The 17173-nt window shown below is 37.7% G+C and overlaps 1 protein-coding gene across 5 annotated transcripts in view; it reads right to left on the bottom strand.

Annotated features, from left to right (window-relative positions):
- Positions 1 to 17173, bottom strand: part of CDKAL1 (CDK5 regulatory subunit associated protein 1-like 1) — a 428699-nt gene that overhangs the window by 148285 nt on the left and 263241 nt on the right. For all 5 annotated transcript variants that reach the window (XM_014941103.1, XM_014941106.1, XM_014941102.1 and 2 more), the window contains one exon: positions 15121 to 15287. In XM_014941103.1, coding sequence (XP_014796589.1) covers positions 15121 to 15287 — 167 coding nt within the window. The remainder of the gene's footprint in view (positions 1 to 15120; positions 15288 to 17173) is intronic.

The raw sequence follows: 17173 nt of genomic DNA, 5'->3' as shown, positions 1-17173 counted from the left end.
AGAGGCAGAGAGGTTATACATTTTGTACAAATACAAAAGGTCAGATGGAAAATAAAGCAAAGATAATAGCAAAAGGCAAACAAACCTCCAAATCAAAACCAAACCTGTGATTGAGGCCTGGCAGGGAAGATGAGATGGAGATTAGAATATGGTGGTCACATTTCTGTTGTATTATTTACTCAACTAAGAACATAGAGACCAGCAAGAAAGTTTAAAAGTTGAGACAAAACAGAATCTAGACTGTGTGCAATATTCTGTGTGCCATATACTGTATGCGATTCAGTACAATAAGACCTGCTAATCTCTACCCTGCAAAAATTAAGTGAACGTGGACAAAGAACTATATTCCACACACAACCAGACACGGCCTGGGACTAAGCACTGCACTGCCCACTCTTCTGCCATGTGCCTTCTGCACGCTCCAGCCGGGATCACCCACACCATTTCTCCCATTTTCTTTGAGAGCACAGGTATTCTGTCTGACAACACATACTGATGCCACAGTTATTCAGTTGTTAAACTGTAACTATTTATAAATTCTTTCCAGGTCATTAATCAGCAATATTTGTCACGCATCTAAATTTTCTCTCTGTTTTTCTATAAGGTTGGCCTACATTGTTCAAAGAGAAGGTAAACACCCTCCTGCCTTTTAACTTTCGGGTACCCATCTTTTAAAAGCACTGATTTTCAGAGCAAGAAGAAAAAACGCTCTCTGAACACACAACTTGCATCTGACAAACATATGCATTCGAAACCTGAACCTTCTCAGATCACTTTTGAAAGCAGTTTTGAAAGTTTTCGTCTAAGATCCTCTTAGCTAAGAGAAGTGGTTACATGATTCAGTGGAATATCTACTCTATCTCAGGCACGTAAACTAAACATCATAGTAATAACTATACAGATAATGGAGGGCATACAATCTGATGCACAGAAAGGCTGTGTGCAGTGAACCTGGCTCCCCGTGGAAGCTGTGGGTAGCTGGCTTTATGAATAAAAGAGTAAAGAAAAGGCCACCGTGCATCCGTACAAATTTCATGTGTCCACTTCAAATGGAACCATTCGCCCATGTCCTTAATAATTTTAGATGTTCAGCTAAAATATATTTTCAAAATGAAATGGCATAGAAAAAGTTCGGTAAAATAAAGTAACAAAATGAGGAAAACTTTCCTTCTTTTAAGCTTTAGAAAATACTGTAAACTTACTTCCATTCCAGCAGTCATCTGTGATTTTTTTTTTGCTTATCAGTAATAAAATACGTTTCTAAACTATGAGAAATGGCAAAAGGGCTGGAACCTAAGCTATGTACCACGAGCCTATTATTCTGCTTATCTCTTAGTTCAAAGTACTTCACTCAATCTTCAAAAACAGATTTATGATATAAGAAACCAATAAAAGGCAAGTTTCATAACATGTTTCTGAATCTGCCAAGTTCTTAAAAATAACTTACCCTACAATGTAGAGAGAAAATTAATTCTCACTCCTCTCAAATTTGGCATCTTCTGAATAACAGCCTTTTTAATCCGTGATCACTTTGTGAATTCTTTTTGAAGGTAATAAACTATTTATTAGAATTTCTAACTACAAAAGTGTTATTGTATTCCAGCTTCTGGAAGGCTGAGAATAACATGATAAGAAAAAAAACAGATTTCTATCCCGAACAGACACAGGGAATATTGCATTTGAAAATTTAAGATTTGGTTCTTTTGCCTTTGCGTTCATACTAAATAACACATTTTTTTAACCTTAAAATAGGGATTGACTCTTTCCATGATAATAACTACCTCTAAATTGTGTACAAAACTAGGCACACCTTGCAGGCAGGCAGCAACTAAAAAAAACAAAACAAACATAACTACCTTGTATTTACCTGTTTTAAAGATACCCTACATTGTAAAGAATGAGAAACTACACTTCCTGGTCAGAACTCTTCTTTTAGTTATCCTCCATTAAAAAAAATAAAATCATATGGCTTCTGCAGTCACTCTTGTCGATATTAATCAGCATTGAACTTTTCAACTGTCACTACAGGTCCCTGCATGCAGCAAGAGCTACGAGATTAAGTTGGAAAACATTACAGATAATTCCACTGCATCACTTAGTTTCAGGAAGATGCATATCAGTCCCTCAATATCAAAGACGACGCATTCTTTGGAAAGTAAATTGCTTGTCATACCTATCAGAAATGCATGTACAACATACATGTTGCTTATCGGGAAATCCTAATACAGCATAGTTATTGGAGTCATAGATTTCAGGTATGTTCTGGACACTCAAAGCTCCTTCTAGAGAAGAGAAGGTTGCAAACAACTCCTACTGTGCAGTCCTTTCTTTGCTTACTTTCTCTATCTAAAGCTGCACAAAATAAGCTACGTGCGCTTAAAGCACTGAAGTCCAAATGAATATATTCCTTTATTTTCAGGCATAGACCTGAATCAAAGGCCCCAACGATAAACTGATTTCCCATGAAGTACTTCAGGATCATCATCATTAACTTCACGAATTTAACAGAATACAAATTATTAACACAAACCAAACATGCACAAGACAGAAATACCTGATGACTCAGGTGTCATTCTGCTGCTTTGTCATTCATTTTCTAAGTACCACTAGTGTTCTTTAATTTACCTTTTAAAACCAGAAACTTGGGGTGAGCAGTTCAGAAGGAAACAGAATAATGAACTTAACAGAAAACTGGATAAACCAATTTTCCAAACTTTGTAAGCATTCAGGTTTCTGAGGGATATTAATTGTTTAGCGTATATAAGTAACACAGGTATAAATACCCCGCAGTCTAACCCAGAACTTTAAGGTAAGATTGTTCTAGTCTTACCTTTTATCCTCCCTACGCCTAAATGTACACGGAAGTACTTTCCCACATAGGTTTGATTAAATTACAGCTATGCATTCAGCACTCATACTTAGTCAACGCTGACAGATTTTCCCATACCACAGATTGCACACAGAATACCAGATTTCATCACTTAATAAAACTATTAGTTAATATCCCAGAGAGAACTTGAAGGACATCATGGGCTAATGCATAATTGTACTTTACAGTGTCTCAACATTCTAAGCTTAACATCTGTTTCCTGTTGTTTTTTATAAATACTTTTTTTTTTTTTTACAAAGTGCTTTGCATTACTACATATAATTACATATTTCAGTTAGAAGTAAAAGTGCAATATAGAATTTTATTTCCATCTGGAAATAATAAAGGAACAACTTTTTGAAATTATACAACTGTGAAAGAAAACTTCTGTCTTTAATCATGAGTGAAACAGCTGATTGCCTTTTCCCCCTATTCCCTAGAATCTAATAATGTGTATGTGAACAAAGGGAAGCACTACACAGAAATGACATTTCATGTAGGAATGAAAAGGTCAGAGTAGCACAATTTGGTCTAAGATGACTTTACAAAAAATAGAAGTCATCTACATTTGGAATCTAACGATGTATGTGAAATATCTTTTAGGATACTGATCACATAGGAAATAATTTTTTCCAGTTCTTAGCAGCTGGAGTACATCAGAACACAAGGCACATTGCCAGAAAGATTTTTATCTAGTCAGTATATTTTATCCTAGCAATTACAACACAAATTTAACCATCTAACCAGAAAATCAATCCTTCTGTTTGTAATGACACCACATGCAACCATAGAGAATCACAAAGACAATAAACATCAATATCTGTGCGTCGTTATGTCAGTACCAGCAAGCTGTTCAGACAGGGATTCTTTCCCCTAACCTAAAGTAGGCAAAAATCCAGTATTTGAATTCTGCCTCGTGTTTGAGTCACGATGATGTGAATAACTTGCTTCCTAGTAAAAGGATTTCGTCCTCTGCCAGCAGCGAAGCCCAAAGAAACACTCAACCATATGGAAACATGACAAAATGGCACTCCCTCAAAACTTCTTCCCCTTGTGGCAGATGTTAGGTTGGGATGTGTCACGAGGGGTGTCCGCTGACTGTTGTCTTTCAGAAACCCAGTGGTGCCACCACCAGCACTGTCTGGATAAAAACCAAGTGGCCGTGGTCCATTTTATAAATTCCTCTGCTGTAGTGCAGCTCAGGAACAGATGTGATCTAGCGATGCAGGCATGGCAACAACGACACACTATGATTGAGTCTGGAAAGCCCATAACAGTTTTGTTAAAAATAATGAACAGGGAACCTTCCCCTGCTTCCCGCCCCCCATGAGTAATGGGGCTGTAAAAACACAAAGAACGTGCAGGATATACAATCACACACCTCCCCAAGGACACTGGTTGGAAGGCAATGCCTCCCCCTCATCTGTATATGAAGTGGGGGAGATGTAATGAAACCATATGATGGACAAGCTTAGAGGCAACTCATACCCCACGTAATCCAACATGACATGCCCAGGTCTTTATCCTATCATTAGGATAAAGGGAGGTCACACCGGAGCAGTTAGAAGCCCACACAATTCCGACCAATGTAATTCAAACCACAAAATCAAATCTTTGGATTGCCAGATGGAGGGCAAAAATCTGTTTTGTCATATGAGAAAAATGCCTTCTACATTACCAAACAAAAAACTGGTATTAGCTCAGGCCACCCTTAGAAGTGGATATAAGCCAGACTGCGAGCCGTGATTTGCTGATAGCAGAACGAGCCGTGAGAGCCATATGCTCAGCCCTAGCTGTTCCCAGCTGTTCTCCTAGGTGTGGGATCTCTCTACTGCTTCCAACCTCATAAAATAGACAACCCTAGCTAGCTAAGCAAACTTCCCTCCCTCGTGGCTACATATTAAGCCACACCTCTTAAAAAACAAACCAAGCCAAACAAAAACCATCTACATGCCTTCAAAAACTCGCCACATCTTCTTTTATTAGAAACGAGGACAAGCTAACAGGAGTTCTTGCAAAAAAGAAGCAATATTCACATAATACTACAATACAATACTGTATTTCATAGTTCAAAGCTTCAGTTGAAGTTTGTTGCTTCCCTTCCCATGAGTCAGGGAAACACACAGTAAGGAAAACAAAGAAACACACAGCACCAAACACGACCTATCTGATTTTGACTTTTAACCACAGAAATATCAAGAACTCACCTATTCAGTTAACAAGTACACACGTTTCTCTCCAAGATATAACTCTTAACCTGGATATACATGGTATACCCAAGAACGGAAAGAGCCTCTGGCAGGGTACAATTTTTTCCATTTATCTGATAAAAACAGTAATTCCCAGTAGAGATATCCTACCCTGGGCTGCCGAAATACTTCATGATAAGAAAATTGGTAGCCCTATCCCAGCCTGCTTCCAATATCAAAGTGGGTCTGGCTTTACATTGGGTAAAATGTAAAGCCTCTAAATTGGGTAGGCGCCGATTGCTTATTACTTAAGTCTGTACGGAGCCGTGAGCTCAAGCACAAACTTCTGAGTCTCTGCAACTGTGTCACCAGAACACAGCTGATTCAGCGACACAGACAGCATTAATAGCAACGCACTGATTTCCTCAAGGAATGGCACACCTTCAGTTCCCACATGAAGCGATGGAAGTTGTGTGGTTGGAAACACGCAGTAAACGGTCGAGTGCTTTCAAAGATGAAAACTGTTAGTGTTGCTGCTGCAGCCATTATTACAATCCTAAAGAGACTTTGTGGAGCTTCAGAGTGTTGCTTGTCCAGTTTCAATCAATAGATTCACTTCAAGGTAAAATGTATATTTAATTAACGGATAGAATGATGGCTTAATGACTTAGGGCCATCCAACCAAATAGCTAATGCTAAAACCTTGTGAAATGATTAATTCTGATGTGCAAGAAAACACACACCTTTTAATTTTTTCCATGGTGCTCTCTAATTTCTCATCATTAAGCATTCCTCAAATGAAATATTTTTTTCCCAAAATAAATTAATACTCCTCTTTGCAGTATGTAATAGAAGCACATATTGGGAAGTTCCCTAAAAAGGTGATTTATTGCAACAGCACACTGCTACTTTAAATAATTCTCTATCTCAATCATATTTTATGCTAATAAAACCTTGAAAATGAATTAAAGCATGGACAAGCACACATTTGCAATAGGCGAGTAGGACCGTCACGCTACCTTTTTGTTTTCAGAAACCTGGATGAGGGAAATGGATTGCTAGTTTCATCCATACTATGCATTTTTCATCACCTCAAAAATGAGAAACCTGTATGACATAAAAGAATTTATGGTTTCTGCTCAGAAAGAAGTCACAGAATGAATGGCACACCCCACCAGAATTCAGCTGCACCAAGACAGTTCAGTGCCAGGAAGCCCCCTTATTTTGTCCCTCTATTTCAAACAAGCAACTGAAATACCTAAAATAACAGCTGCTTTAGCAGGTTACAGTGGAAGGAAAATAGTGGAGGGTTTTAATCAAAGCCTAAACCTTTAGGCAAGTGCAACCACTTTCTTACTTTTATAGATATCTAATTCACTGAGCTAAATTTCAGAGAAAAACTGAATAAAAGTAACCAAAAACATGATGACAAGAGTGATATAGAATGTAGCATAACTAAACTAACTGAATTCAAAGAATGGGTAGAACATATTTTATGTCTTTTCCTCAATTCACAATGGTACAGAATTATATGCAGTGTTATTAAACTTTCTAGAACAAATTATACTTCCTTTTTCTCATTTTTAAAGAATAATCACCTCCAAAAAAAAACTTCAGACTTTTTTTAAACACATGCCAAAGCCTAATGAAGCAAGCAGTCTTACTGAAGATTATGTAGATGATGTTGCAAAGCACAGTGAATGTGACAGCTCATCTATCAAAGAAAACAAAGGGGTTTTTGCATCTAAACTAAATGGAAGCTTTTGGAACAGCATGGAGAGGAGCTGGTAGACTTTACTTATTATAATACAAATAACTAGGAAAGTGAGATCTTATTGGTTTTTCAATGAAGACAGAAGTATTAAAAGAAGATGGCAGAGTGTGTTATGCAAGATATATATTTGACAATAGCTTCTACCCCAATGCCCTGAAGCACACGGCAACTGCTAAAATTCCTACTTTATTCAGCAAAAATACAATTTCCCATATTCGTACTATCGATTCTTTGAACAAACCGCTCAACTAATGATGACTTTTATTTCTGCTAGTAGTCAACCAACAAAGTAAGCCACAGCTCCAAAGGTCTGCTGGGCTGAGACAGTATGATAAGTAATTGACAGACAGCCTGACACTCAGCACAGGATTGAGAATGGATCTGTCTGCATTTAAATACTCTCCATCCTTGTAATAACTAACAAGGAAGAGAAACATTCATATGAGCAGATCATAATTAAGGTACAGTTAACATGTACAGCTTTAACTGGTCAAGCAATGTGCTACTTAATGTTAACCCCTTTTTGCAACATCAATTTTTATGCACAGATTATTAAATACAGCAGAGCACTAGGTGCATGCATAAAATATTCTCTTGATGGAGGACTGAATCCTGCATAAATAAAAGCAGTTCTTTCTCTGTGTTTCTCAAGCATTTTTTCTATTACTGTTACAAAGAACGGGAGCTTCATTCCCAGCACCACAAATATTCCCCTCTACATTATTCATTAAAGTTCCCAATACAATAACATTGCTAAGGTTTTTTAAAACACCCAAGATTCACAAATGCAACATAAAACCTTCAAAAAGAGGGATTTTTATTTTGACATTTATTATGCCAAATCATATTCCACCAGCTGGCATCAAACATGTCACCAAGCATTTATGGACATTAGGACCTGCTGAGTCTGAGAACTTAAAACTCTAGATTAGAGAAAGTGGTGTGACAAAATGTATTTCACACCACAGCAAAGATTCATCCCTTTCCTAACCCCATAATATCCAAACATACATTCACTCTGGGGTGGAGTTCACCACTGAAAAAGTTCCCATGACACTATGTCTTCAGAGTAATTTCAAGGAAATGTGCTATATTTGGAAAACCCAAAGACAAAGAACACTTTAAAAGGAAGAACAGGAGAGAGAGTATTGTAGTACTAAAAAAATAAAAAGCTGGAATACACAGAGTGAGCAAAGATGCGCATACAGCTTCCATAGGATGAGTAAGCATTTAACATAATACCAAAGGAAACAGTAAGCCTCCCCTGACTTTTTTTTTCTTTTTTAGAAGCCCAGATGCAACCGCCCCTCTCCTCCTCCCCTTTAGTATCTGAGATTTCTTTCCATTTTACTGCTGGTGAGACAAACACAGTTTGCATAGAGAAAACTACGCAATTACAGCAAGGGAAAGTTGCATGGTCCACCGACTACAAAAACACAACAAAACTCTCAGTAATAAGAGGTCAGGGGCTTAACTATTCATTTATTTAAACGTATGCCACAGATTTCATTTTTTTCTGGTCAAATCAACAGATTTTAATTGGCACTTTCAAATGCAGCAGTCTATGAAAATGACAAAAATATTACTAGAAACAAAGCAAACACACGCCCTGAAGGCCTTTTAGTTCCTGAAATCATGCTGCCCTTTTATTTGCCGTTGAAGAATGTGTACATATTATTCCCTTTTTAAATGCATTTCAAATCAGCTTACACTCTAGCTTACTCAGAACTTGAGCTTATGCACAGTGCTCAAAAATGTTTGCCATGCTTAGAGGACAAAAGAACAATATGGAAAAAAAAGAAAAGCCAATTAGTAATTTTACTGTACTATGTATCTATGTGCTGTGTCAGGGCACGTCTGAGGAAGCCATCTGTAGGGTATCAGCTTCAGTGAGGTTAAGGAGCATGAACACCAAGCTGACATGAAAAATCAAAGCAAAAGAGCAAAGAAATACTATTGCGACTCGTGGTGCAGTACACTTGGCACTCTTTCTGCATTTAAAGCCCCTGCCGCCATGCAGACTCCATCTCAATGGTTGGTGTATCACTCAAATGTCCTGAATTAATAACGGAGATAAAGCCCACAGATGGCATATGGTATGGTTTGAGACAGACTCATTTTGACAGGTGACAAAGACGACTACTCATCTAGTCATGTGAAATTAAGCACTTACGGGAATGACAGGTGTGAACTGCCTCCTTTGTACAGATTTGGAAGCGTCCCATCACTCACAGAAAGCACTCTACTAAAATCCCAGACAACTCTGGAAGGAGAGTTAGTGTTAATTCTGCAAGGGAGGTAAGCTAAGGCCGAGATGTGAATCCCTGCCCTTTTACAGCCTGGACGATCTGCATTCCCTTCTGACTTGGGCAGAGCAGATCGATCAGATATTGAACAAGAAAACGAAGTATAAATCCTAAGGAAAAGTGACATAATTCAAGGCAAAAAGTAGTCTCTCACACTAAATAATTCAAGGCAAAAAGTAGTCTCTCACACCATGCCCCTAACATTAGTTCACTTCAACCTTCTACACATTTGGCCTCATTTTTGACTTTTCAGACCAGCTCCTGCTCACCGTTTACCTACTGCTATTGTTTTAATGGATTTCTCCCAACCCTCTCTCTCCATCAGTAACCGCAAGAGGATGTAAAACACTGTCTCACTAGAGTGCTAGCCAATAACTCCATAATATGATTACAGAATAAATGCCTGGAGGTTACTTCTAAAGCAGGATGTATACCTTATGTCACTTTTGGTACATGTTGATACTATAGGACAATAACAGCTCGGCCACCTGGCAGTCCGTAATTTGAACAGTAGCTCTGTGCAAACACAGATGGGTAAGTGTACACAAGGTAACTTTACACATATGCATTCACTGCAGGTTTTGCTAGGACTCTAAAATAAATCCTAATATTAACTTTTCCTTCACCTTTAACATTTTACAAAAAAAAAAATAAAAAAATCTGAGCTAAACCATTTTTCCCTGACCAAAGTCCATGTCCGTTTACTAAAATTTTCTGCCATGTAGATAAAGTCCCAAGTTTTCCTCAATGCCATGTGGCATCAACATATTAAGAGAGAAAGGACACAGGACAAGGGCACATATCTTAAAATCTCATGTTGAGACCAAACTTAAAATAAGTAAGCTCTACGCTTCATGATGAATACATTCAAACAGACTGCTAACACTGTGAGAGAGCACTTTGGAAAACACAATACTATTTCTACTGGTTGGCCAGATTTTCTCTGAGAGGAAAACTGAGGATGCCTCCTGCAGCTAAACGGCAAACTCCAACTCCTTCCACAGTCTTAGTACCACGATGAAGAGAAACAACGTTGGAGAAGTCTTACTGGCATTGATTGTGTTCATATTTTGTGAGAGAGCACTTTGGAAAACACAATACTATTTCTACTGGTTGGCCAGATTTTCTCTGAGAGGAAAACTGAGGATGCCTCCTGCAGCTAAACGGCAAACTCCAACTCCTTCCACAGTCTTAGTACCGTGATGAAGCCAAACAACGTTGGAGAAACAACCTTACTCAGGAGAAGTCTTACTGACATTGATTGTGTTCATATTAATGTGCTGCTCGAAAGCAGCAGTGAAACTGTGAAGTGCAATTTCCCACCCTTATGTCCCAGCCATGGGTTTGTTCAGTCTGCAGGGTGGCTTTGGGGTGGGCGAATTAAACTCACTTCTGAGGAAATCAGAGCACTGGCCGTACTCCAGGTTCACAGCAAAAGTGCTCCAGGCCCTTCATGGGAACAGAAGGATTCAAACCAACAACGTGCCTTTGAAACAGCTTTGGATCATGGGTAGTTGGTTAAAGGGATTAGATTTATTTTGAAGTAAAGACTCCAAAACACAGATAACGTAGACATAGCAGCTTCGCTACCAAACTCTGTGGGTTCCTCATTTGTTCTTACTACTCCATACTACTCACTAACATAAGCACAGTCATCATCTGCAGTTGAAAGAGACAGCAGATACAAAATTCAGTAATAATTGTGATAAAGGCTCTTTCTCTAATGCCTTAGCTCAGTATGCAGCATATCAAAAAGTTTTTGATATTTTGCATGACTATACAACACTGCATGGTTCCAAATAATTCTTTCTTTACAAACAAGAAGGCCCAACTGAATGCAGAATTTATCATTTGAAAACATATGGTTTCTTCTCATCCCAAAACTGTTCATGCTACATGCATCTGTAAGTACATAAGGCACTATTACCATCATATTTACCAAATAAAAACCTAAAAGGATTAAAGTGTCAGACCAAACCACACAAGTATAATGGTGACAGTCTCCCCTGAAATGACAAACACCTTTAAGGACAGAATGGAACCACTTGACAGTAGTAGCTGAAGGCACTGGGTATGCTTGGTATTTTAAATCATGTGAAAACTTAAACTGACTCCCTACCTATATATATATATTATATTCAAACCTGGTTTGAATTACCATTGGCCCTTGAATGTATCCTTGAATGTACCCAGCCTTCCAGCACGAGAATCTCAAGGCCAGTTACATGCACCTGCAGCTTTCCTTTGCCCCCCACTCCGTTCTAGTCCCACCACTCCTGACCAAAGGGAAGATCTCCTCCTCCTCCTCCCCTTGTGCCAGCCTCCAGCATCAGCAGAGCAGCAGAGCTATGGACTGGCACTTCTTAGTGGATACTAAGAGATTACTTCCCAGATACAGAGGCAGATGAAACACTCCTGAAGTGAGCGGCATTTTCTGTTCTCCATTTTTCCTTCCAGGGACACATGAGCGTGGGTACTATTTTAATGAGTCAAAAGACTCCCAGGGCCAAAGCCCAGCACAGACCTGGGTGCACAGTACAAAGGAAATGTTGCCGACAGCTTAAACCAATCTATAGCCATAATCCCATCCACTGTACACGTTCTAGGCAGGCAATATCTCAGAGTATTCTTAGGAAGTTAGGGGTTTTTTGAGGAAAAAAATAAGAGCTCACTTTTTGGCACTTGTAAATGAATTTCAATTTCTGTAAGCAGTTTACCAGGCAACTTATCAAAAAGTGGGTGAAGTGCCTCTTACCAGAGAGCGATATTCCACCTATATATAGGAAATACATATAGTATGAAAAATTCATGTTATTTTAGTCAGTGGATACAATCTGTTTTCCTGAAAACATCAAGACACTAATTAATATGTAACTGAAATACTTCATGTCTAGCTACACATTCAAGATCCACCTGAGCAACACAAATAATATATGCTTGGCATGTTTCAAAGGACTGAGGTGTGGGGCAAGGGGAACAAAACCCAACACTCAAGATGCATCCCTTTTGTGAATGACTTCACATGCTGCTAGAACAGTATATGCAACTTAGGCTTCAATTGTATATAAAGTGACATATTTTTAAAATTTTAATCATTTACTCCATCACATTATTCATAGATGCAACTTCTTCCTCATTCATTGAGGACATTAGCACTGATATTGTGCTCTGGGGAATTCTTTGTTTCTGCTGCGGTTGTGTCATCTACACATCTCCATTCTTTTTATTTACAATCTCTTCTCATTCTGACAATTGTAAGGTATAGAATCCTCAGCAATAGGTAAAAGAAACTTGTGAATTCCAAGCACACAATCAAGCCAGTGACTCCATGATTTGAACGATCAGAGATTAAATACATGGTTATTTGAAGGAAAACATTGTGAAATGTTTTAACTCGTTCTAATGATAGAGGAGTTCATACAATACTACAAGTCAGTATTTAAAAAATGTACATAATCTCTTTGGAAACTGGTATTTTTAAAACATTTAACTTAAACTGAGTGTTACTGGAGAAAGCAAACGTATTTATATAAACTTTGTTACTAGCTTTGGAGTTTACAAGAATAAGACCAACATAAAACTGGCCAAGCCTTTTACCTGCAGATGAGCTCCAATAAATATGGCAAAAATTGTAAATGAATCAAAATAATTGATTTTAGGCTCCATCCAGATCCTAAAATTAATTTATGCTTTTACATGACAGTTGTTCCTCTATGCCATTTATCAGATGTGTGTATTAAAGTGCATTAAATAAGTGTGTATTAAAGTGAAATAAACCCTTGCCTAGCAGTTGCATCTGTACAGTAGTATGCAATTGCTGGTAATTTCTGATTTTTGAAAAAGATACATATCTGGAACAACTTTTTTCACTTCATTGGATATAAAAAGTGACTCATGATTAGTAAATTTTCCCACCTAAAATTTTTCTGCAGAAAGCCAAACATCATCCTAGTCAGCAACATGACTTCTAACAAAACAAATTAATAAAATGCAGCACCTTTTAAAGCAACTAATGAAAGATGTTTGTAACCAGAGCTTCATACCTTTCTTAGGAGATAGCAGAACTACATCTGGATTTCATCCTAACCAACTGACATGAAGGTTAATCAACTTCTCATTTCATTTATTTCATTTTTTAAACAAATCACAGTTTTACCCTTCCCTCAACTGGAAAGTTAAAAGCACATTCCCCATAAAAAGTTTATTTTGTCTGGTGAAAATGTATACAGGAGACTGCCAGCATTCCCTAGTGATCTTTCAGATAAAAGTCTGGTAAGGTTGGAAGAGGGACTAGACAAAAACGCACAAGGTAAAAAAAAAATTACAAATTTAGTTTGACAAATCACCAAAATTATTTCACCGAATTACAAGCTCAGAAATTCTTGGTCATACACAGAAATGTGACTAAATAATCCTTAAAAAAACATCACATAAACTAGAAATTGTATGAAACAGTGAAGAGGACAAGCAGATGTTGCTATTGTACAAAAGCCTGCTGTACGCATAACGCGTGTTCTGCACATTCAAGATACACATTTTCAATAGGCTTTCATGAATGCCTCTCACTCTGCCATCACACTTAAAGGTCCATTTTTAAAGTGATTACTTTTCCTGAATATGAGTCAGGTCAAAGAGAATCCTTCCTACAGCGCTTTCTAGAGACTTTAGAAATGGCAAGAATAGAGATCATAAATCAAAACCCTTCACAGATTGGTGACATGCTCACACTCACTAAGATGGCTACTGATCGAAGGAAAGCAATATACTTTCCACCTTGCTCAGGTTATATCAAATTAAGATTACTACAGTGCCCCTTAGCTGGGAAGAGCAATTTCTTACTTCTAGCAACTGATTATTTTTTTGTTTTTAAAACAAAAGGTTCTGAAAGTACTCATAAAATGAGCAGCAGTGACAAAAGCGGCAGTCTATGCCAAACCACTTTTAATAATGTGAGTTAAAAATCAAAGCAAAGATACTAACAGAACATTGTTAAAATCTTGATTTGCTTTTGTACAAGATGCTGAAAATTTTTAAATTAAAAAAGAAGAAAAACTTGGGACAGATATGAGAGTTTGAGACAAATACAAAGGTCTAAAAAACGCAACCAAATCACTTCCTAAAGATTTCCATTCGATGTGTTGTTAAGACTTTATCTTAGTGAAGCTTACGTTAAACCAAAGAGTAAAATAACAGTCCAGGAAATAGGATGGACACCAGCTATTTAATCTGGATACCACCGATACACATGGTTATAAAATCTACCTGAAGCTATGTACTTCCCTGCTTTTTCCTTGCCTCTAAAGTTATGTTCTTTCTATAAACAGTTCCCATGAATTTCAATAAATTAATTTGATGACAAAATCCAACCAAACACATTTATCTTTGAGACAAAACTCTCATTTCCTGCTCTGCATACATACTATATTCTTTCAAATTCACGTTGTTGTACACTTTATTGCTTCTAATCTCATTGAACTACTTTGTTACAATATTTTTAACACAGCCACTTAGAATTTCCATTTCTTACAATGGAAGCTCTACACACTCTCAGAATAGCATTTGACACAGGATATTGAATATGTCATTGAGTGAGACCAGCATACAGTCTTTCTGGAAATATCTGTCTGAGGTGTAGCAGGAAGACAAATTCAATCTGATCCATTGCCTGCTAATGACATTTCCTTTAGTTCTTGAAAACAGTAGGCATATACACAAAAGCAACATTCAAATAATAAAGCTCCACAGGTCAGAGACCTCAGTAATATTATCATTCCAAAATGATCTGAATATCTTATTATCTCAATAACTTGCTGTGTCAGGCAAATGGCTTAACGCTATTAGCCTAATTCTATAAATTTACTTCAAGTCCGTAATTTTTCCAAGCTACAGCTTAAAACAAAATGCACTATACACAAGGTTCCACGCTGACTCACTCAATGAATGTCTACGCCGGCACATAAATGATTCTCTTTTCTTCCTTACCTCCAGATGCTCTAAAATATAGGGAGGGTTTGTCATGCCAAGCCTCAGCATAGCTCCCTCAGGAATAACTTCAACCAGCTTCCACAGAAGCGTAGGGAGATCTGTGCCAATGTCTCTGCCATAAGCCCCTGTGTCTTCACTGGTCAGCCATATCTCACAAACACCCTCTGTGAATAAAAGAAAGAGATAATTAACAAATCTGTTTTAGAGCTGTTTATTTTATCATACAGCTGCTCACTCTTTTTAATGCAGTATTTCACAAGGCTATTATGCAGCCAGACTGGGTATTCAATTGCAAGGGGGAGGGAAGGAGAAGGAAGGCTTATCCCATGGGTAGCAGTGGGTTATTAAGTTCATTTTATGAGCACAAGAGTGCTACAACAATGCTCTAAATTATCATTGCTGTGGAGTGATTAACATTCACAGCCAATGACTAATTCTGTGCTGCCTCTACAGCAAGTCAGTCAAGTCTAGTACTCTGCTCTATTTTTTGAGCCTAATTCATTAAACACAAGTGACATTACCCAAGCAAAGAGTTTGCATTAATGGTTGCTACTAGTAGTTAACTTATTAACTGGTAAGCTTCCAATAAGAAAAAACAGCTCTAAAGCAGGATGCTTAACATTCTTCCTGGAATAACTATTAATAACCCGTATTCTTTAAATTATACAATTAGCAATGCAATATTAAGGTTGTATTGAAAAGGTTAGTGACCAGTGCATGACGCAGTGATAGTGTAGGAAAGCCTGTTTCCTGGCAGTTAATACTTTATTTTCCATCAATCAGGGCCTTAGGAAGTAGTATATTTGATTTATGTTGTAAAGAGAGGTGACCTTGAACACTGATATTTGGCAATAATATCCTTGTGCTCAAAGAGGGGAAAGATTGCACCACCCTTAATAGCTGAAAGCAATGAGGTTTCATGAAACCACTTCTATCAGTGCCCAGCTTCCAGCCTTTTTGCAATGCAATCCACCTCCCCCTCCTCACCACCCCAAAGCAAGAAATAAACCATTGAAAACCAGGTGGCTGGGAGGAAGACTCCTGTGATTCCCAGTGAGATGAGATAGCATTAACTCAGAGAAGAGTTAAATTTCTAATACTGATGATGGACCAGTAAAGAAAACAGCCAAACACTAGGAAGTGCATACTACATCAAAGCGTTCTTTGGACCAGCAGAGAAGGTATCACAAAATGTAAATGTCTATATTACAAATAGATACTTAGGATGAGGAAAACATAAACATGCACACAGACTTTAATCACATAGAAAGTAATAAAACTAAAAAACCAAAAGTTTTATAAAAATGTACGCTCAAGACTGCCACTCAAACTCACTCTATAACAGTAACAGTGAACAGCAGGCTGTGCCGAGCATCAAAGATAATGCTGTTTGTTCAGAAAGATTTTCAAGGCCATTTATTATATAGAACAAACAATATTTAAAATCTAAAGGTAAACCAAGAAATTCATAACTTCTTTAGTTTTGCTTCAAGAATAATTTAGCTAGTGAGGTGTATAATTTTGTTCTTGTAAGAAGTCTGGTAGGAAGTACTCCTGAAGTTCTGCTCCTTGGTTATCCAGCTCGTGGACACACTCAAACAGAGGTCCCCCTGTGCCCGATCAGGTGCACACAATCTTCCAGCAGTATCTAGCACCATCACACCTCAGATTCTACTGCAGTTGCTAATGTTGTCAGAATTCACCTCATCACAGGCAGTACCACACCATGAAACATACTCTGGGGTTTGCTGCCTGTGCTACGCTTTCCTGAGATGAGGAAAAAAGAAGCGAATTATATATGTCACATTTTAAAAATAAGAGAATCATAAAGGATCTAAATGTCAGGTAATGCCCTGTTGTTTTTTTCATATCGGTCTCCAATAGCCATTAGAACACTGCAAAACACAGTCATTTACTTGCTGAGTTTCTACTGAAACAGCAATTCTCATTTTAACATGTAAATAGCTGCATAGGTTTTGGTGGGGGTTTTTTGTATTCAGTGGTTCTAGTTCTTTTTTTTTTCTTTTTTCTTTTTTCTTTTTTTTTTTTT

The sequence above is a fragment of the Calidris pugnax genome, unplaced genomic scaffold, assembly GCF_001431845.1.
Source record: "Calidris pugnax isolate Ruff unplaced genomic scaffold, ASM143184v1 scaffold8, whole genome shotgun sequence".
NCBI lineage: Eukaryota > Metazoa > Chordata > Aves > Charadriiformes > Scolopacidae > Calidris > Calidris pugnax.
Note: the sequence above shows the minus strand (reverse complement) of the source record. Positions and strands in the feature narration are given on the sequence as shown.